This window comes from Lampetra planeri, chromosome 26, assembly GCF_965212315.1.
Source record: "Lampetra planeri chromosome 26, kcLamPlan1.2.h2, whole genome shotgun sequence".
In the NCBI taxonomy this organism is placed as follows: domain Eukaryota; kingdom Metazoa; phylum Chordata; class Hyperoartia; order Petromyzontiformes; family Petromyzontidae; genus Lampetra; species Lampetra planeri.
Window position 1 is genome coordinate 4,454,138 of NC_136132.1, and position 22,124 is coordinate 4,476,261.

General features: G+C 44.9%; 1 protein-coding gene across 4 annotated transcripts in view; it reads right to left on the reverse strand.

The window, feature by feature from the left end:
* PHKB (phosphorylase kinase regulatory subunit beta) overlaps positions 1-22,124 on the reverse strand; it is a 204,201-nt gene that overhangs the window by 49,638 nt on the left and 132,439 nt on the right. For all 4 annotated transcript variants that reach the window (XM_078606541.1, XM_078606542.1, XM_078606538.1 and 1 more), the window contains 4 exons: positions 12,828-12,883; positions 9,594-9,687; positions 2,070-2,153; positions 590-694 (listed from right to left, as the gene is read on the reverse strand). In XM_078606541.1, the coding sequence (XP_078462667.1) occupies positions 590-694; positions 2,070-2,153; positions 9,594-9,687; positions 12,828-12,883 (339 nt within the window). The remainder of the gene's footprint in view (positions 1-589; positions 695-2,069; positions 2,154-9,593; positions 9,688-12,827; positions 12,884-22,124) is intronic.

The window sequence follows — 22,124 nt, forward strand, 5'->3', positions numbered from 1 at the left end:
CGGCGACAGCGCGGTGGTTAGCACACCGAGCTCTGAAACCCGGCGACCCGGGTTTGATTCCTGTCCATAGTCTCGCGTCAGCGGTGAGTGGTATCTGAACTAATCCTGGGTCTTCTCCCCAAACCCGCTTCACCAACCTGCGATGATCAGCATGGCGATGAGACACTGCATGTCAAAACCGGCCCGGGATTTGCTTGTACTGAATCAACGCTGCTGATTATACGCACTGCCAAAAGGCAGTTGGGCCAATGGGTGATGTAAAGAAATACCGTATTTGTATGTGTGCGGAGATACATAAAGGAAAAATATTGTCTGCTTATATATGGTACGATTACGTCCATGTTTATAATTCAATGGCGATGTAGTGATGTCAAAAGAGTTATAATTCCACAACAGACTGTAAAATTAAATGCGTTCTTCTTATTAACAAAACTTGTCAACTCATATCAGACCGATTGGGACACGTTACCAAGGCTAGTGTTTGCAAGATATCAGCTATTTGTCTTTTGGATTGGAATCTTCGTGCTCGCTACAACACTTGCCCCAACTGTCACCGTGGACAAATGTGCAGATGCAATTGCTCTGTTACCAGGATGTCATCGATGAGGAGCATGACATCTTGGGACATGTAGAAATCACTCAGGTCGAACACGAGCGGACACGGCACCACCGTCTGCCCCAGGATCCGGTAAATCTGCCACAAACACAAACGCTCGTCACCATCCACTCATCCCTAACGAGCGACTTGAGCTGAAGTTAAAAACTTTTCTCGCGCAAAATCTTTTTTGTTGCCATATTGCTGTGCAACGTCCCGTGAGAAACAATGAAACTGCACAAAGTGAACCGTTCAAGTGAATCGCAGCTCATGAAAACAAATCAAATGACTGGTGTTTGCGCCATCCTTATACCATATGGCTGTAACGAGGCGCAAATGTCTCATTAATAAAGTCGAGGCTGGAGAGACCTAAGTAAGGCCTGACCTTTCCACCATCCCTATCCTCTTGCCTAGATGTCCAGCCCAATGGAGCCTGGCAGCAGTTCTATGCAAATAAAGGCACTGGCTTGGCCTTTTAAAAAAATGTCTTTCAAACAAACAAGGTTGGAAACAATTTAAAAAAGGGTAAAATAACTACACTGAGTGTGTACATTAAATTAATCAAAACACAATAATTCAGCTTTCTGTCATAAATATATCCATGCTGTCAATTATAAATAAAATCCTGCCATGTTTAAAGTTTTCTTTGGGATTTCCTCAATGACCCCTGTGACTTAATCCGGCCAATCAGCGTTGTTGTTTGCACAAAAGCAAACATCAAGAGGGGTTAGAACAGTTGCACGGTGCATCCTTGCATGAAACTTAATTTCTAAAGTGAGCAGCCCATGGTGAACATAGCAGCATAAACAACATCATTGTAAGTGACACTTAGGATTGGCAAATGTCCTCGTAGCTGCTGTCCTGGGAAATCTGCAAGTCTTCCCGGGACATTCAAATTCTCAGTTTTTGTCAACTGTGTAATCATACACCACTCAAGACAATGCATTTACGTGTAGTTCTCGCCTGTTTAACTAAACTATATTTTCTTTAACCAGGTAAGGCCTGTTGAGCGATCTAGCTCTTTTTCAGATGTGGCCATAAATGATAGCTCAACTAAGTGGCTTATCATGTGAAAATGTACAGCAACCAACTACTCTAAATGTGGAGGGGAAAAAACTGAGGACCCGGAGAAAAATCCACGTGACCATGGAGAAAACATGCAAATTCCGAATAGTCAGTTTAACATGTAGGCTTTCGCGACCAATATTATTCATAATCAACGTTTTTGGGTTTAGATCGTGTTATTTATAAATGTGTCGTAACCCTCCACCACCCGACACGGCCAATCAGCAAAAAAGTGGCAATTCCTTATAGGGGAAACAAATACTAATTAACTGATTACTAACGGAGCATATAACATATGCACCATCCTCGGAGTCTGCTTTATTGCTAAAATAAAATAAGATTAATGTCCACGAACCGATAAGCCTTCTGGGCCAACGTAAATTTCCATTAATTGCAATGCTTAGCTCACCTTTGATGTCCCAAGGCAGCCCAGAGGGCGATCGGGTCTCCCAGAGAGCCCCAGTTTTTCGTTCACTCCCAGGTACTGATAGGCCTGTGGGGAGACACAGCGAGCGGTGATATTTGAATTCAGGGAGAGCATTTTCCACTCAGAGCAGAGAGGGCTTCTGGGAAGGAGGGAAGGGAAGGCAAGGGGAGAAGAATGAGATGGGTCTGAGCTCTGATCGTTGAGTTGGGTGTGACTCCTTGTTTCTACAACATTCACACAATTTTTGTTTGAAAAATAAAATATATTTTGCCAAAGACTTTAATAATATCCCCGTTGTCACCAGTAAACATTTCATGCACTCCTTCAGCCTAGTGAACATGGACGGCAAAATCAATGTAAGTAATAAAATAATAATGTCCAGCAGTTTGTCAATCCCCTGCCGGATGAAAACTTTGGGGGGGGTCATTTGGCCATACTTTACTCTGCTGGTCAGTGCGAGGTGGCGAAAGGGGAGGCCCAGGACTGGTGCAGATATAATTTAATTCTAGATGTGAAGCTTTCGTGACTGCAAGGATTCATACTTTTAGGCTTTTTCGGTAAAGTCACGTAGGTAAAAAATAAAAAATAAATTAATAGAAGTAATAATAGAAATAAAAAAATCAATCACGACGTTTCGGGCGCAACACAAGCGTCCGTCATCAGGTGGGACAACCACAGCAAGAAACACTTCAGCAATTGTCTCTTGCTGTGGTTGTCACACTTCAGCAATTGTTTCTTGCTGTGAGTTGTCCCACCTGATGACGGACGCTTGTGTTGCGCCCGAAACGTCGTGATTTATTATTTTATTTCTATCATTACTTCTATTTTTTATTTTACCTACGTGACTTTACTGAAAAAGCCTAAGAGTACAGATATAATTTGCCACTGGTGTTAGCCATGGCCCAGCTAAGAACGGAACTCCGGTCGCTGGGTCGTGGTCTATTGCGCGAACTCACTGCGCCACTGCTCCGCCGCACAGTATCGATGTGCAGAGTCCTAATGAGGGCGACGCTTTAAATTAAAAAGGCAGACGAGAATAGAAAATGACGAAAAACAGGGGAGGAAGGGTAGCAGCTTTTCTAGAATAAAAGCAACGGCTTGCACATTTAGCGCTCGGCAAAGATGCTAACTTCATTTATTTTTTTGCTCCCGTCAAGACGATCGATATAACACATAGATCAGCGAAAGCCATCTTTCCAAGGCACTGGTGTAATTCCAGCAGCAATAAAAGCTTTCGCCCACCATTCCATCCCATTAATCTCGAAGCAGCCTTATCTACCGAAGTTGAAAGTAAACAAAAAATTACTTCTTACACAAGGTACTGTGAGCCACAAGTCTATTTAATCAATCCTAATGACCGTATCCTCATGCAATTGAAAACGTTGCTGTGGATTTCAATTACTTATATAAGTTTTCATCGGCCGCTGTTTTTCTCCACTCGAGAATCAATATGAGTCTTGACATCTTGCGGCAGACTGAAGAGACTGGGATTGACTTAAGAGGGCTGCAGCTGCTGCTGCTGCTCGAGTCTGTGAAGCTTTATTAAAAACAAGATCACGCGTCAGTGCGATACCCAGGCCGCGGCCGGCATCGCCTCTCCAATCTCCCGCAACTGCTCGCTATCGCGGCCAACATGCCGAAACTCTTTTTCCCCAGCGTTTGTGTCAACAAATCCAACTTGAACCTACAGTATTTTCACGACAAATGTTAAAACTGACGGGGAATAATTAGGGGGAGTGATGCACGTAGTGGACAGCACACTGCCCTCTTGGGTTTCGAGACGACACATTGCATTCTTGATTCCTGGCCGCGGCCAAAATCAGTGGCGAGTGACATCTGTACGTTTCTGCGGCATGTTGAACTTATTTCGCATCGTACGTAGCCAACCGTGGCTAATCGACCCCGAGCCCCCTACTTGACCAACCAGCACTGACCAGCAAGGTGAAGTATGATCACTCGACCCTCATGATCGACATTATGTGGGTGGGAGGCCTTCATACAACAGGGGACTTGCAAAGGGCTGTATAGAGTACAGTACTAATGAGTTAACTCAGCTGCAAATTTACCGGCAAAAATAAGTGTCTCTGCGATTGTTTTGCTGCTTCTAACACCATTGATTACATTTCCGTTACTCTCATAACGGAGGGGAACCTCGAGGTTCGTAGCCTAATTGGTGCTTCTTCTTGGTTCTTTCGGTAAAGTCACGTAGAATGGAAATAATAAAATAATAAAAATAAAACAATAAAATAATTCTCACGACGTTTCGGCCACAACGCAAGCAGCCATCCTCAGGCGGAGAACAGGTCTGTCGAGAAGACAGAGTCTGAATGATACACCCCAGGCTTAGAGCGACTATTTAAGCTGGGATGGAGGGGGGAAGGGCGCCTTGACAAAATAATTTCCATATCAATAGGAATTTAGCATATTTATGGGAAATGCAGATATGCGATTGGTACTACTTGTGAAATGCGTAAGAGGTGCTGTTTCTTCGCGCTCCTGGTCCAAGAGCAGGCCTTTATCTCACCCTCCTCTCCTCTCTACACACTGCAGCTGCTTGAACTCCGCGATGCACATCCCGCGACGTTGAGACATCGTCAAAGAAGTGCGGTTGAACTCACTCGTGAGACAAATACGAATTTCAATGCATCGCTCACCGCTATGACACACAGCCCCATTGCTCCCTGATACTTTCACATAATATGGGACGCACGTCCAACTGCTTTCTCACCATACGTAGCCAACGGTGCTAATCGGATGTGCAGTGTGTGAAGCAAAATGTTATCAACTTTTGCCAATTAATTATGAAACATCCATGCATAACGTTACATTATTTATTCGCAACTACTCCTTTATGTTCGAATACCGTACCAAGTGGCACACAGAAAGCATACGGCCATCAATCTTGCCACCATTCGGAAGACATTATAACGTCATCCCGTGAAAGTGTAGACCACTTCAAGATTAAAGCACCCCGCCTCTGATAAGACTCCGATTGCATTTGACAGACGTGGAAGTCTCTCTTGAATGCACAGTGGCTTTCTGAAATTAATGGGCTTCGATCGCACGCACGAAAACAGAGAAATCTCATTGGTCACACGCTGGGCTCAAGCAGCTGTTCAATCTGAGATGGAGCCAAGTGGAGTTAAAACACAGGGCTTTGTGATTCTACACGAGCAGTAAGATAAGATATACTGGGCATCTGTGATACCGGACATCTGCGAAAGAAGAGCTTTGCATCTCATTGGATTTCTCCGGTATAAATAAATATTCTGAAGATGCTGAAAGCCCATCGATGGACTTCAAGGTTCAGTTGATTTGTCTCGGTTATCTTCAGGTGAAAATGTCAACAGCTGCTCATGAGAGCAACTGGGGCGAGTGTATGAACGCGACGGTTCTGGCTTGCACTGCGAGTGTGTGAGGCTAATGCTGACTGGACAAACATAATTCACGTGTTCCGCATGCACTGAAGTTTTCAGCTGATCGAGTTCGAACTGGGGAAGCTGAGAATATTGGAAATCTATACACCTACATATCGATTGCCAATATCCCCCCCCCCCCCGCCAATCGTTTGCTGAGAACGACTGGCGAATCAGTTCAAATGTGACGGCCGCATTGATCCGGATCGGTCACATGACAACCGCACCCCGTCCAATTCGCGTGGTTGGTGCGAACGAAGTTGAATGTGCGTACGTACACCTGTGCGCCGTGCAACGCTTACTGCCGTCGCCGTGGCTCCTTGCGAAGAAGGTGACACATGCATGTCACTCGATTTCAAACGAGAAATGCCGGCGAGTAGATTCACCGCACGCACGAGCAAAATCAAACCGACGCGAAAGCAGCCTGCCTTCAGAGTTCATCACTACCTCTTACGGCAGAGATTTAAACCCAGCCGGCCGTGAAAGCACAACGCACTCCATTCCGTGCGTTGACTCCGCGTCGCGCTTTCAGTTTCGCAGGATGCGCTGCGACTACATCGCGCATCCAAGGGGAGGCGCTCAAGGCCGCACCAACGGCACAGTACGCGAAAGAAACCCCCGCACAGATGCGCTGGCAAAAATTCATTACGATTGTACAACGGCGTATCCTTGCTTGGTATGCGTCTCACATCCCCTGCGTTATTGCCGCCGCTGTTTAGCCGCTCCTCCCAACTACAAGGTGTCACTCTGCGTCGTAAAGTGCGCATTAAAATGTCATCAAGCCTGTAATAATTGTAAAGCAATCGGGCTAAACTCCAATTACGTGCAACGCAAAAGGTGGAATGCTAATAATGTGTTTTCTTTCCCGAGGCGTGTGTTTGTAATTTGAAGATGTTGCCCACGAGTGTGTAAGGGAATGCGCGACTCCCGTTATTGCACGGACGAAAAGGGGGAACGCATTTCATAGGCAAATTCAGTGACACTGCCTGCATACCAGGCAGTGTCAAAGCCTTAACCGCATCTCAAACAAGTAAATAAGGGGAGTTTTTCACCGAAATATTTCATCTCCCTTAATTACCCCCCTACTTGCAACAAATACATTTATGTTTCACAGAGCAGATTAGTCAAAGGCTACCGACTGAAAGGAAATGGGTGGTAAGGTATCGACACATTTTTGTTTAACTACCAAAAGGTTAGAAACTCGTGTTCGGGAATCTAAGATGTCTTGGCAGGGTTTGCAGATAACAATGCAAAACTGTGAAACATCCTGCTAACTCCTGAGGCAGTGAGGGATGCATGCCATAACAAAGTACACGGGATTGGGTTAATGTTTGCTGACGTTACAGACACTTTTTAATTTGGAGCTCAATTTTACTCAAATTATCATTCTGACTTTTCCAGAACACTTGCCAGGGCTAAATGTTTGCTGCGCTCAGCGACTCAAAGAGATTCCCTTTGGATTATAACATGCTCAGATTCCGTAAAACACACACGCAGAGTTTGTGGACTATGATGATGATTATAATGCTTTCAGAGTTGTACAGGTCAAAGGACTAAAATGATACTTTCTTCTGCAAAAGTTGTACAATCAAACCTTTGTTTTAAGGATTAATGGAAACGCATGCCAATTAAAATGTCACCGAAGTTTGACACTTTCTCAAATCGTTAAGAAAAATCACATGGTTTGAATGTATTAATTTAACAATGGATTTAACATTGTCTATCCCATGGACACTTAAGCTTCAACTTATAATGAGCAGTCATAACTCATCCTGTCTTCCAGAACCATCTAAGTGTAAGCTTATTACATGAAATACACTTTCTCATCGACGAAATGTTACTAAATGACGTTCTGCTTTACGGACCAAAAAGAAATATATTTTGGCCTTTAATTCTGATGAAGAAGCAATGATCTAAAAACTTGCGTGTGGTGGCATAATTATTAACACAAAAGCTTGTGCCCAAACTCATAACCTCAGTGGTGCTTTGATAAATCTCTGATTTCCACACAAAAAAAGCAATTTATATCAAATGGATCGCTTAAAGGGACACCGGGAGATGACAGCCTCCATGAAATCACGCTGTGAGAAAAGGAAAAAAAATTACAGAGGGTAGGACACGCAATGACAAAATACATTCATCTCAGCTTGCATCCAACTGTCTGTCTCTTTGCTGCAGCGAATCCCATTCCTTTCTGTTGCGCCTACACTTCTGCAAGATGGGCCACTGACAGGTCACAGGTGTCATTGTTTCTATTATTATTATTATGATGGGACATTTGAACCAAACATTCATATTTATTACGCATGCCGTTCCAGAGAAGTAGGACATCCTGGAATACGTTCAACACCACGCTGTAATGAATTGGATGGAGGCAGTGCCAATGTTTCTCTTGATACGCTTGTGGGTGTGAGCGTGTGTTTGTTTGTATACGTTTTGAAGGAGGGTAAACACTGGTGGAGCGGGTCGCACAACGCACTCCACCCTCAACGGCCTGGATTCAAGCCGTGGCCAAGGCCAACGTGAACGGAAACTTGAAACCTGAACCTTAGCCCAGTGTAAAATCACCGCCTGGTTGTGGTGCAAATAGGAACCCCCGGTAATAAGCTAGAGACAAAGCTGGCCATGCGAGGTACTGGTCACATCACCACAGTGAGTGCTGTGGGTCTGAATAGTTGCTCAATAGCAGCAATTTTCCCTGATGACCTATATCACTCAATGTAGAATCTAGTGCATTTACTCCAGTTTATGTACGTGTTCATGGGATCACAAAGTTACAACAATATTTTAGAGAAAAAAATAATACGTACAACACAATTATATTTGGAATTAAAGAGCATCTAAACACAAACCGAATCACAAGGTCGTGTGCAGAACAGTAGCCAATATGTATTTCACTGAGGCATATTTACATCACGGGACATGTAATTACGTTATTGAATTTAATTGGATTTTTTTTGTTGGAGTGCTACCTTATTTTTGGGGTTTTTCGGTAAAGTCACGTAGGTAAAAAAATAAAATAAATTAAAATGAAAACAACTAAATTATTTAAATTTATTTTATTCTTTACCTACGTCACTTTACCGAAAAAAAGACTAAAAGTATGGATCCTTGCAGTCACAAAAACTTCAAATCTAGAATGCTACCTTATTGTTTGATCAATTAATGCAAGAGAAAGACCAGCGGTCAGAGTACAGGGCCTTGGCTCTTTTGCCTTGGGTGGTGCCTAGAATAGAACAAGGGGCCTCCTCCTGTGACCCTCCAAGATTGGGTGACAAGCGCTTCAGTGTCACATTGTTTTTTGTTACTTCAAAAGTCAAGCTTCAAGGCAGAACAATTTGTATTCTTAAGTTTTCGTCAAAAGTGACGCGCTCGCCATTCTACCCCACTCCCCCATCTCGAAAGTGAAAAAGGTTAGCCCGTGTACAACCCCATGTTTAATCAACCCAAGTTGCCGTAGATTCATCATCATTCATCATCCTCAATATTACTCCTGTGGCACTTCTCAGGCACAAAGGTGAAGCAAAGTGCTCACCCCCCAAAAAATAAACAATCAGCTTTCAAAGAGAACGAGTTGCGTTCCGGGATGTGTGTCTGTGCGTGTGTTCAACTTCTCTCGCAGCGTATGTAGCCAACCGCGGAAAAAGTCGGTGCGAAACGCCACACAGACACACGTGAAGACGAATGTTTCACACGTACGCACGTACACAATGAGTGTCCCCTGTCACGCTGAAGGCAGAAAAGACTCAAAACAAACGAAAACCATCAAGAGAGAACACGGTTGTAAATACCGTACGTAGCCAGCCGTGCTAATTTGAGGTGCCGGATGGGCAAATACACAGGCCAGTGAATTCAACGCAAAATGAACCAGCCCACACCTTGACTCCATTGCACGAAAGATCCTTCAAACACGTGATTTTCAGGTAGCACTTCAAAGCAATTAAACTTTCAGACAAACGTTTAAAAGAATCACTTCAAATCGGAGTCATTTCTCGGAAGGGCAATGAGACGTGTTGAGAAACCATATTGACCGCGGGGTGCTTGGATGGACGGTAATGTGGTGGGGGGGAGGCGGCAGATGTGGTGGTACCTTGACGAGCTCGTGTTGAGGCCAAATCTGAATGGGCTCCACTTGAGAGGGCGTCTGCGTCGCGATCCCGTAGGTGTTCAGGAACGCCTGCAGTCTGCCGGAGCGCGGTTTGGGGACACAAAAAGTGACGGCAGGGTTGGAAAAGTTCCGGGAGAAATAATAAAAGGGAACGGGTGTGAGTAAAGCGGCACACGGCGAGGACCCACGGCTTTGCGTCCGCTGCATTCGCGCGCCCTGGTAAACGTTTCGTGGCAGCGGCCATCTCCGCTGGGCATTTTTAATGGGTGCAGTGACTAACCTGAGTGGCCAATCGTAGTTTGTACAGGAGTGGTTATCTTGTTAATTTGATGAATAGTAACGCATGCTTTGACTGTGAATCCACTAAACAATCCAGGCAAGTCATGATGTAGGAATGTGAGAGATGCCCAACAAAAATCCACATTTAAAAAAAAAAATACTGACTGAAAATTGTGTATATTCATTCATGGGCAACAACATTTCAGGTAGATTTTTTTTAATTATGGGAATGAATGAGAATCCACCCTCTTTCACCAACGTGGAACCAGGCCATCATCGGCCGCAAACTCATTTGTATACAGCAGTGGAATTTTCGAAACATCGCCCGTCTGGGCCCATCCTTCAAAGGGGCTAACAGAAAAAGAAAAGAGAAAAAAACGAACACAAAAACGACCATGCCAAATCTGTGCTGTATTGTGGATGGGGCAGCAAAAATCCCCCGGCTATGTGTAAGAGCTGCTGATGTCTTCACGACAGAGGTCGCAACCGGGTACCCGATACCCGTACCCTACCCGATACCCGGCTACCCGTACCCGGCCGGGTACGGGTACCCGTTTGAGACCCTGGTGCGGCCGGGTACGGGTAGACCGTGAGTCACTGGTGAGTAACCGTTTGTCACTCATTTCCCAACGTCTTGTCTCGTCTCACAATTCAAGTTCCTAGAATCAACCCACCCGCGCCTGCAACGTGGCTTCATCCCAGAGGTCGCAATCAGGTACCCGATACCCGTACCCATTTGCGACCCTGGTGCGGCCGGGTACAGGTAAGGAATCAAAACCCGTTTGCGACCCTGGTGCGGCCGGGTACGGGTAAGGAATCAAAACCCGTTTGCGACCCTGGTGCGGCCGGGTACGGGTAAGGAAACAAAACCCGTTTGCGACCTCTGCTTCACGATCATGTGTGGTCTGGAATTGTGACGTTCGACGAGGACGTTTCGATTGCTAAATGTTTGAGCGTACTCTCTTGACTATTTCTGTATCAAAAGCCATCGTTTTGTTTGTATATATAAAGAGGCGATAGAAAATGTAATGAAATATAATATTAGGAGGCATTGCTTTTGGAATATTCCTCAACATCTGGTAGAAATCATGAATCAGCATGCTTCACCACTGCATTGTTAATTATTTGATATGGTTATACATAATTACGTTTCAATATTATTTTGCATACAAATTAAAACGACAATCGAGTGAACAATACAATTTCGCCCATGCCTTTATGTGCACTAAAATGAACACTTATTAATCCTGTCCATTCATGATAATAGGCCAACCACATGTACAATTAGTTTCATTTTCTTGACAAACACGTGATTTGAAACAATGTGTTACGATTTCTTTATTCCGTGAAAAGCCTGTAAACGTCTGATATATTTTACAAAAACACAAAATACCAAGTCAAATTCGAATTTGACAGAAAATGATCGCTACGGAGATGAGTCAATTCGTTGTTTACCTGTCAGACATTTCCATAGCTTTAATGTAAACTGTCCGCGGTGTTGTTATTTATTTTACAGGAGACCCACTATAATATTAAATTTAGGCTCATTACCATTACAGATCAAAAGTGGCAAGGGGAAATGTGTGCCAGTTTTATTTTAACACGTTCAAAAACCCCCCCCCCCCGCCCAATACTAACAACACTAATGAGCAATTCAGACCTCACTGACCCAGCCTGTCATTCTGGAATAATTCAACTTTTTATAGTTCTCCCACGAAGGAGATCCGACCCATTCCTGCCATCGTAATGCCCCATTTGTATGAAAACTGCCACCAGATCCATTAGGTGTGCCCTCCTGAACCCGCAGTAAGTCATAATTAGGGCCCGGTAGATTCAGCTGTCTTGAGATTTGCTGTGCATGCACCACGCTGTCCCACAGCCCTTGCGGGGTAACTTACGTTGCATAGGAGTTGGTAGTCGGGGCTAAACTACGACCAGGTAAGACTTGACACATTAATGAAGTTAACAATAAAATGGCATTAGACCATTTTTTTTTTATTGCTTGACCATCTAGCGTTTAGCAATGCACACGTACAGCTATAATACATAAAAACTGTGTGGGTTGTTAAAGTGGCCATATTATTTTTTTTCAACCCCCTCATGAACAAAAATCCTCCAGCTATCGCTATAGACAGAGGGCCTGTTAGTAAGCACCTATTACATGTGGAATAGCCAATGGTGGAGAGGTGTAGCCAGCAACACACCTGCTCAGCTGCACTATCCCTCCTCAGTCCGATGGCGACCACTTCTGTACCTGGTACTCAATTTGGGTCGAGTCAACCTACGGGAGGCCCAAGTAAAGATATTGAATACGGGTGACGGGGATCGTAAGAAAGTGCATTCACTAATACAACTCCCTTCCTCTCGTGTGTTCTATGCCTAAGGGCAGGTCCTTGGTTCACGCTCTCCTGATCCTCTCCCGTCTTGGGATTTCATCCTCATTTCACCGTACGGACTGTCTTTCCTTCAAATCGTCCTGCAGGCTTTTCCTTTTATTGCCTCGTGGCCTTTTCGCCGGTATCTTTACTTCCAGAGCTTCCTTCAGCAGGCCTGCCTTTCGAACAATATGTTCAATCCAGATATTTTTCCTTCTGGCAATGTTTTCAGTTACAAATCTCTCCTCTGGATCCTGCTCTGAAGACATTCCCAAGAAGCTTTCTTTCTGTTTGTCTCAACCATGTTCTAAATATTCCTCAATGTACGTATGCATGTCGAACGTCTGTCGCACCATACGAAGCCAACCGCGCTAATCGGCTGTGCGAAATGCCACAGACAAACGTAAAGACAAACGTTTCGAACGTACCGCAAGCGCATGATGAGCGTCCCCCGTCACTTTCAAGTCGGAACAGACGAAAGACAAACTATACCCATTGAGAGGGAACGGCGTTATCGTCGTGACTAACTCCGCGGGTTCCAAAGCGACTCAGCTGCACTCACCTCTGGCTTTCAGCAATGAGGGCCAAGTGCACGACCACGTCATTCTCCAGCTCTCCCTGCACACCGCACACCGCACACCGGATGTAAAAAGGGAATCTGATGGTAGACTGTGCGGCCGAGACGAACAGCACCGCGTATGGAAAACCTTCGACCACGATGAAGCTTGGAGAGCTTGCTTGCCCATCGCCACATATATAGCCTTGTTGTAGCTGATTCTAGGTTTGTTGTAGCTGATTCTAGGTTTGTTGTAGCTGCTCTCTCGCTAGTTCAGCAGTTCCACTGCTGGATTATATTTTTTCCGCCTGAGGACGACCGCTTGTGTTGCCATCGAAACGTCATGATTTATTTTATTTTATACCCACGTGACTTTACCGAAAGAACGTATGGATTCCTGCAGTCACAAAAGCTTCAAATCAAGATTGAAAAGAACTCACAAAAACAAACACCACGTGAAAGACCCGACATAGACAATTCCTGGGTTTGATCTTCCACGAAGCTCATGGTCCATCCAAAACCGCATCTACTGCACAAACCATGGCAGACGCGAATACCTGATGCACAAATGGAACATTTAAAATTCTCCCGTGCGCGACTGTGGTCATCCAGAAGACCGTACAACGCACAATGACGAAATGCCCAATCCATAAATATGAAGGAGACATCACAGCGAAACACTCCGCTTCTGCTGACGCGGTTATCTGGCTAGACGACCTGAATGTGAAATTGTAGTTGTTGCTCTGCATCTACATCAGCAGTACGGAGGAAGAAGACGATTAAAACCCTCACTGTAAGTGGGCACGCCACAGAGCCCAGACTTTCACACTGCTCCTAACAGCTGTGCAGTACCCACACTTTAGCCGACCGCAGGGAATTCACCGACTGTGTTATTCATAATTGCGTGAAGCTTCATTTGTATAGACCGTAAAAAAAAACCCCACAACTCACCTGGCACAAACTGTTGGAGAAAGTGGTGTGAGCGAGAGCCTATTAACCCCTTCCCGTTCCAATGACGTACGTAAAATAACTTCATCGTTGCCGAGGCTCCCACAAGGCCACGCGGGAAGGCGTGCGGCACAGTTTGGCGCCGGCTATAGTAGAGTGCGATCGCTGTCGCTACGCTTCTCCGCGGGAAGTACAATGTCTCGATTTAAAGCTTTCGTGACTGCAGGGATTCATCTTCTTGGTTCTTTCGGTAAAGTCACGCTGTCTCCCCGACAGACCTGGTCTTCACCTGAGGACGGCTGCTTGCGTTGTGGTCGAAACGTCGTGAGAATTATTTTATTATTTTTTTCCCCCCATTCTACATGACTTTACCGAAAGAACCAAGAAGATGAGTACAATGTCTTTAAAAACAATGGCGCTATGCCTCTAAATAAAATGAACGCTGATTCGTTCGCATGTTCCAAGATTCGGCGGTGAACGAGACACCCACACCCTGCAACTTGCAGATGTCTCGGAATGGCAAAGGGTTAAGATCAAAAGGAGACACGTGGGGAGGGTGGTGATCAATGCGAGGCTCTGCACTGTGGTGTACGCAGCGACGCTCACAACAATGAACGGAGCACCCGGGCGGCTAAAACGCAGCAGGTAGGCACGGTGGGGAGCGCAGATGGTGCAAATGCCGGTCATCTCAGTCGGTCAACCCATGGCACCTGGGTCTGCCCCGTGGCCTCCTGTCAGTGAGTCTATGACACTTCACGTGGCCTCAAAGTGCACCTAGTCTGGCACAAGCGCCGTGATGACGTCGCTGCCACTTAGTGGCATATGAAGGTAGTTCTTGTTGCATACATAGCCTTGGAGACTTGGTGAGCCGTTCCGTGCAGCCCCACCTCTCAGCGTGACTAGCAGGAGGTCCAAGAGGTCCCATGATCCCCCCAGGTACCACTACAGCATTTGGACAACAGGAACCAATGGGACTACAATAACTAGTATTTAGACCACTGAGACTCCTATAGGGGCCACCATAACTACCAATGGGATCACCGGGACTGACATAAGATGTATAACAAAGATCGCCCTTATTGCCTTAACAGACAGTGGGAGGAAGTGCTGTTAGAAAGCACCGATGAAGGCCGGCACGGCACACGAGGAGATGGGTGGCCAGCACCACGCCTGGCTGCCTGTCTCCCGAGTGAAGATGTTTACACACCGCATCAGGTCCTCATTTGAGGCTGAGTCGACCAAAGATGCATACACATGCCGATGCTCACTCGTTTATAATTGAACGAAGATTTTAACATGGGATTCACCCATGGAAGAATCGTGATCCCTGCGGGAGTCATCAAGGGTGGTGACATCGTGGGCATCGATTCGTGAAGGAACCACCCAGCTCCAGAGGGCATCGCCATCATCACCGCAAGACGCTCTAGAAAATAAGGCGGACGGAAGACGGTGGTGTAACAAAAAAGGAAACCATCTCGGCCTGCTCCGAGGCAGAACCTGGCCGAGGGGGGGGGGGGGATGGAGCCATGTGCGAGCGACCAGAGCGGGAAGTGAACAGTGGGGCGCCGAGAAACTGGCGGTGAGCGTGGGTGAACGTAACGGGGGAGGGCAGCCACCGCGAGCTCGCAGAACAGATCAGCAGCAGTAGCAGCAGCGATTGAGAACGATTTACTGAACGATTATATTTCGGATCTATCATTAGCCTTGTGAGATACCAAAACCCTCTCGGTTATGGTTATGCACGTAGAAAAAAAATCTGAAAAGGCGTTTAAAAATATTGTATGCCACACACACGCGTGCGGCGTTGCGAGAAAATGCGAGGCCGATGTTGATGACAATGCGTTGCGCCATTGTGATGGGACGCGGCATAAGTCAAAGATTTAATTTGATGCGGAGGTTCTCAGAACGCATTCTGTGTTTATGTTTCACCGTATATCTTGAACAGGATCTCAACACCACAGCTTGTGCTAAAAAAACACAAGATACCGCATGTCAGCAGCATGTCGCTTTAAAATATTTTTAATAAATTGTAAGAAATCTAATAAATATATTACAAGCTGTGAGGGTTGGGTTCACGTATAGGCGGTGAAATAAAATGTTTTATTTAAAACCGGCTGAGGAGCCGCTAAGGACCAATATCCATTTGGCAAGATTGCCTGGGGAATAAAACAATTACATGTCACGTGCACTTGTGATTAAACACTTGAGTCCAATGTGATAACAATTTGAAAATATGCACATCGCAATGAGGATTTATTATAGGAAGGCTGCGTAGATCTCTTCATAAGATACTTAGCTCATATATAACATGCAAACAAATAAATGAACCTTTCCGTTTTCATCAAAATAAATACTCAACAAACTATTGAAGCTGCATGGCACAGACTCAGGCATAGATGCAACTCATAACAATATAAAATTATTCTTCTCGCATCCAGATAATCCCAGCTCAAAAATCAGATCAAAATATTTTGAAAAGCAATTTTCACCTGTTGCTAATATTAAAACATCAAAAGAATCTTCATACTTATTCGAAATAAATCCCCCTGCATCGGTGAAGTTCTCAGCAAAGGTGTGTTGTTGGCCCACAAAAGACAACAACAAAAAAGGTGATGAAACAGAGGAATGCAAAACCCCTCTCCCACAGCGGAATAACGGGCGGTCGGCGTCAAATCCCTCGATTTCGTGGCCGCGCGCGGTTTTTTTTTTCCCCTTCGCCTACGAGGTCTCGCGAGCCACTTTTCCAAATGTCACCGTGGGTCAGCGAGCCCGCTCCACCCCCGGACAGCTGAGCACAGCGATCCAGAAGCTGGGCCCCCTGCTCACGCGACTCTTGTTTGTTTGTGGGAATTGGGTTTTGGCGGGGCCCGCGACAAACAAGACGAGCCACGCTCGCCGCCGCTGCACGGCCTCCCGACGACGCCCGACGCCGCCGCTGCCTATCCGTCAGGCGCTCAAGACATATCCTCGCGACGCCCCCCCCCCCCCCGTCAAATCAAACACTCGGCATAAACATCGCACGCCCTGCCGGCCGGCCCCGGCAAGAGACGCCCTCGGCAGCAGCGAGCGGCGGCTCTCTTCGCTGCTCCCCGCACGGCATGCGCAAACAATTCGCATTGTCGACAGTGAGAGGTAGAAGTTGTATTATTGAAATAAATAAATGAGCATTCCGATACGTATCATAAGTAACATTATTATTTCTGCTGTTTACAAATGAGCCTGCGATGTCAGGATCATGTGCAAACATAAGTTAATAATGCAAATAAAGACCCAATATTAGGAAATTATTGATAAGATTTTTATTAAAATAATGCCTGGAAAATTTAGCTCTTTCACAATCCAATGGTGGATGCAGGCTTGTCAACGCCGGGTCGGTCACACCAGTTGTTGGAGCATATCTTGCCGTGCTAGTAAGTGCGAGTTGCTTCGAGTTCGGGTTATGACTGGTTCAGATATTGGTAGCCATGGCGATTTTATAGCATAATTGAATTTTGGGTGAGCCCACTTAATGATCTGAGCAAACGTGTCGTGAAAATTTCTCTACCCGGCATAGCCAAATAAACTGCAATTGTCACGTATACAAAGCAATTTAACGTTCCTTTTATGATTGCTTCAGCTAGCTCACTGCTGAATTCAAGAGCAATTCTCACAACTGAATTTAGCAATTAGATACGACGCTTCAATTGGAAACAGACAATCAACACGATCAGGGAAAGGATCCAGGGTCTAAAAATGAGAGCCACGGAAGACTAACAATGTCACCTTGTCCAGGTTTCCAACACACAATTGGTCAGCTCATTAAAGTGGGAATATCTTCTTGGTTCTTTCGGTAAAGTCACGTAGAATGGAAATAATAAAATAATAAAAATACAACATAATACTAGATTTGAAGCTTTCGTGACTGCAATGATTCATATTCTCAGGTTTTTTCGGTAAAGTCACGTAGGTAAAAACATTAAAATTAATGAAAGTAAAATATTTTATTTTGTTTTGTTTTATTTTACTTTCATTAATTTTAATGTTTTTACCTACGTGACTTTACCGAAAAAACCTGAGAATATACAACATAATAAAATAATTCTCACGACGTTTCGACCACAACGCAAGCAGCCGTCCTCAGGTGGAGAGCAGGTCTGTCGAGTAGACAGAGTCTGACGACTCTGCAGTCACGAAAGCTTTAAATCGAAATTTAATGTGGGACTAATCCAAACGACAACAAAAATCAGTTAGGAATCATATCTGGCTACGAAAACTTACGCGTTAAGCCAACCACTGATGTTTGCCGTGGCGGGGACTCCGATGCGCGACCGTCATGTTGGGAACACGGTGCCACTAACCACTGCGCCATCGCTCCTTCCCAAATTTAAAATTAACAATCGATTTTTTTTCGACTTAAAGCTTTCGTGACTGCAGGGATTCATATTCTTGGTTCTTTCGGTAAAGTCACGTAGAAGAGAAATAATCAAATAATAATAAAACATAATAAATTTTTATTATTATTTCATAAAACATAATAAATGTGTTATTTTTATTATTTTATTATTTCCCTTCAGCGTGACTTTACCGAAAGAACCAAGAAAAACAATCGATTGTAAATTTGCACGTAAAGCTACAACTGCTATTGTGGCAGAAGTCTGTCAGAGTGGTAAGTAATTTTTTTTTTGTCCGACGCCTATGAGGTGTGTAAATCCAATGACTCATACCAGGCCACCCCGTGTAAAAGGCGATGACACATCTCAATATCTTCTCAACTGTTTTAATCGCGGCCGTTATTAACTAAACTAAAAATCACCACCAATCGTGACACAACAATACAAAGCATCGCCAAGGCGGCTATATTGTGGAACCTTCACTGATGCCCGTCATCATAACGGCAGCGCTTTCCCAACGTGATTTGACCTCCATCGGATCAACGCTTTCCCCAACGTGGGCGGCGGTGGCTACTCACGCCTGTAATCCAGCACTGCAGAGGGAGCGAGGGTTGGTGGGTTACACAGTGGCGGAACAGCAAAGAGTGGAATAATCTTCATCTGTTCCAAATGTATGGGATACAGCGTTGCCCCCTCCAATGCGTGGGTTTACTCCGTGTGAGTTCCCAGTTTCCTCCCACACACACGAACGCTAACCGACTGAAAATATCATCATACGTACTCGACTCCACGGTGGTGGCCGATTGTGCAGCGTTGTGAAATACAATTTGCACGCATGACGTTAAAATTGTTCCTCTCAGTCCGCTTGTCCTGGTGAGGGTCACGGAGGTATCATGTTGAGTAGGGGGTCCAGATCTCCCTATCCCCTGGCGACAGACTCCAGTTCCACCTGGAGAATTCCCAGGTGTTCCCAGGCCAGCCGAGCGCCATAGTCCCGCCATTCTAGATTTGAAGTTTTCGTGACTGCAAGGATTCATACTCTTTGGTTTTTCGGAAAAAGTCACGTAGGTAAAAAATTTTAATAAATTAAATCACGACGTTTCGGGCGCAACACAAGCATCCTTCTTCAGGTGAGGACACCTTAGCGAAAGCCACCTCTGAGACCTCTGAGACACACTTAAGCGGTGTGCTTTCGCTAAGTTGTCCTCACCTGAAGAAGGACGCTTGTGTTGCGCCCGAAACGTCGTGATTTAATTTAGTTTAATTTTTTACCTACGTGACTTTACCGAAAAAAACAAAGAGTATAGTACCGCCAGCGTGTTTTCAGACCATCCCTCTCCCTGCCGTACTGACATCGCACCCGCCCCTCACCCTTTGTCCTGCGGATGGTGGGCCCACAGGACCTTATTTAAAAACGCTAATTATTATTTTATATTATCAATGTGACTACTGTAATTGAAAAAAGTCATCTAAGAAACGGAAAATAATGCTGTAGCATCAACAGTTTCTCGACGTGAACAATCCGTCGCATAGGCACCAGCACTGAGTATGATTATGCCCATTCTGCAGTGACTCAAAGACCATTTCCTTTCCCAGACAGATCACGTGGTGATTTCCCACCCATTTCTGCATATAAACCGCCACTAACGCTATTCACCCCACGGAAGTGAAGAATATGCATCACGTATCCACTTCGTCGGACAATTATTACCCTTTTTTTGGGGTACTTTTCTCTGGAACTATTTTTCACCATTCCTCCAAATGTGATTAAAAAGCTGGTTGCTTAATCTTTTTCCCTGGACCGTTCCCTGGTAAAAAAAAAAAAACTGCCAACCTATGTCCTTTTCCTAAATAACTCATTTTCTACTCTCTTAGCCTGGGCCCCCACTGTTTTTTTTCCTTGTTATGAAATGTAAAAATATGCACGTAATAAAAAAATCCCCGCACGGTAATATTGCGGTTTACTGCGGTTTACATCGGGGATGCGTTCCTGAAATGTGCGGCGACGAATGTCAAAACAACGTACAGCAAAGCAATTTACAGGGTAGGGTGGAGGCGAAGGCTGAGAGGCGACGGATACGAGAAAGGACCGATGATGCTGTCAGCGAAGTAAGTGTGGGTTTGAGGCGACGCGAATCAGTCAGTGGTGTGAGAAAGTAACGACGTATCAATAAAGTGACGATGCACCTCCGATTAGCACGGTTGACTACACAAGGCGTGAAAAAAGTGCAACGTACACACATGCCTTAAAAATAAACATATATACGCGGCGAGGCAATCCTATATTGGACTAAATGTTCAAAGACATTATTTTTTGGAAACACGGACGCCTTAAAGACCGCATGGAGTTTGTACAAAACCTGCCCATTGTTATGAACATTATGTAAAAATTGCACAAGCTAAAGTATAATAAAATGAACCATCACAGTTTTGAAATGAACAAGTTTTGGATGAATCCATACCAGTTTGGAGGGTTAGGGGGGAGTTGCGGTGTGGATATACCATTGGGCTTTCTCTTCCGTGGTTTCAGTGGCCCCAAAGGAGTCCACTGAATCTCTTTTGAAAATGCCTAGCAACTGGACCGTTATATTAAAACAAAAACTAAATTTTAAGAGGGAAAATCAGGATCCTATGAGAGTGCAAAAAAATCTCAGGCCGAGGTGCACTTTCCGTTTTCGAGTAAAACAACACAATATATATTTGCCAAACAGTAATTTGATTCATCTTCTTGGTTCTTTCGGTAAAGTCACGTAGAAGGGAAGTAATAAAATAATAAAAATAAAACATGATAAAACAATTCTCACGACGTTTCGGCCACAACGAAAGCAGCCGTCCTCAGGTGTGGCCGAAACGTCGTGAGAATTGTTTTATTATGTTTTATTTTTATTATTTTATTACTTCCCTTCTACGTGACTTTACCGAAAGAACCAAGAAGATGAATCCCTGCAGTCACGAAAGCTTTAAATAGTAATTTGATTTCCTGTCAGTTTGGGGGTTTATGGGTGAAACTTTTAAAGCCAAGTGGGATTCTTGCTGTTTTACAACATTTAAAACTCCAGGCTACCACCATTAAATTGACCACACTTCTAACATTCAATCGAAGTTAGTAAACAATGACAATGTGACTGCAAGTGGGAGTTTGCAGTGATTGATGCCGGTTACTTTATTTCTGAAAGTTATTTATTTCTGCCTCTCTCCACTCTGTCATGTACTCTAGGGTGGACTGGAGAAGGCACACACAGCTTGTGCATTACTTGTCCACACATTCTCACGAGACAATGATGATGTCAATACATTGCTAAATTCAAGGGCTCACCATGCAGTGCCACTTAGAGGGGTTGTTTATCCATACTTCAGTACATTGTCAACACCAGTTGAATGGGGGGGGGATACGTACGAGAGGTTCAAATATCACTCACCACCGTTGTTAGCCATGGCCAGGAGCTTAGGTCACCGGGTTTGTAGCACAGTGTGTTAACCACTACACTACCGCTTTGCCCTCGGAATACCAAGTATGCTCTTCCTTCCGATGTAAGGAACCCACATATCGATTCAAGACTCGTTTCTTTAGAACGTCTCTGTGTTAAGTTTGTTGTTCTTCCCACGGCACCTCTGATTAGCACGGTTGGCTACGTGCGGTGCGAAAGGAGCTCAACATACAATTAATGCATTTAGATATGCTCCAACATATTATTATTGACCCATTACAAAAAATAAGAGATCGAATCTGAAGGTGCAGCCTTGCAACTGCTGCTCTCACCTGGAGGGTCTCCGCAAGAGGAAGCTCAAGCAAGCACCTCTACAGTATGTGTTGGCCTACTCATCCATGCTGGTCGGGTGTCTTGGACAGAGGCTCGATTGCTCAAACATTGAACTCACCACACGAGACCTACCGATGGACCCCAAAAAAAGGATAATCAGGAAACGAAAAAACCTTTACGTCATTTAAAACATTGCCACTCTGGGAGATCGAACCACTGACCTG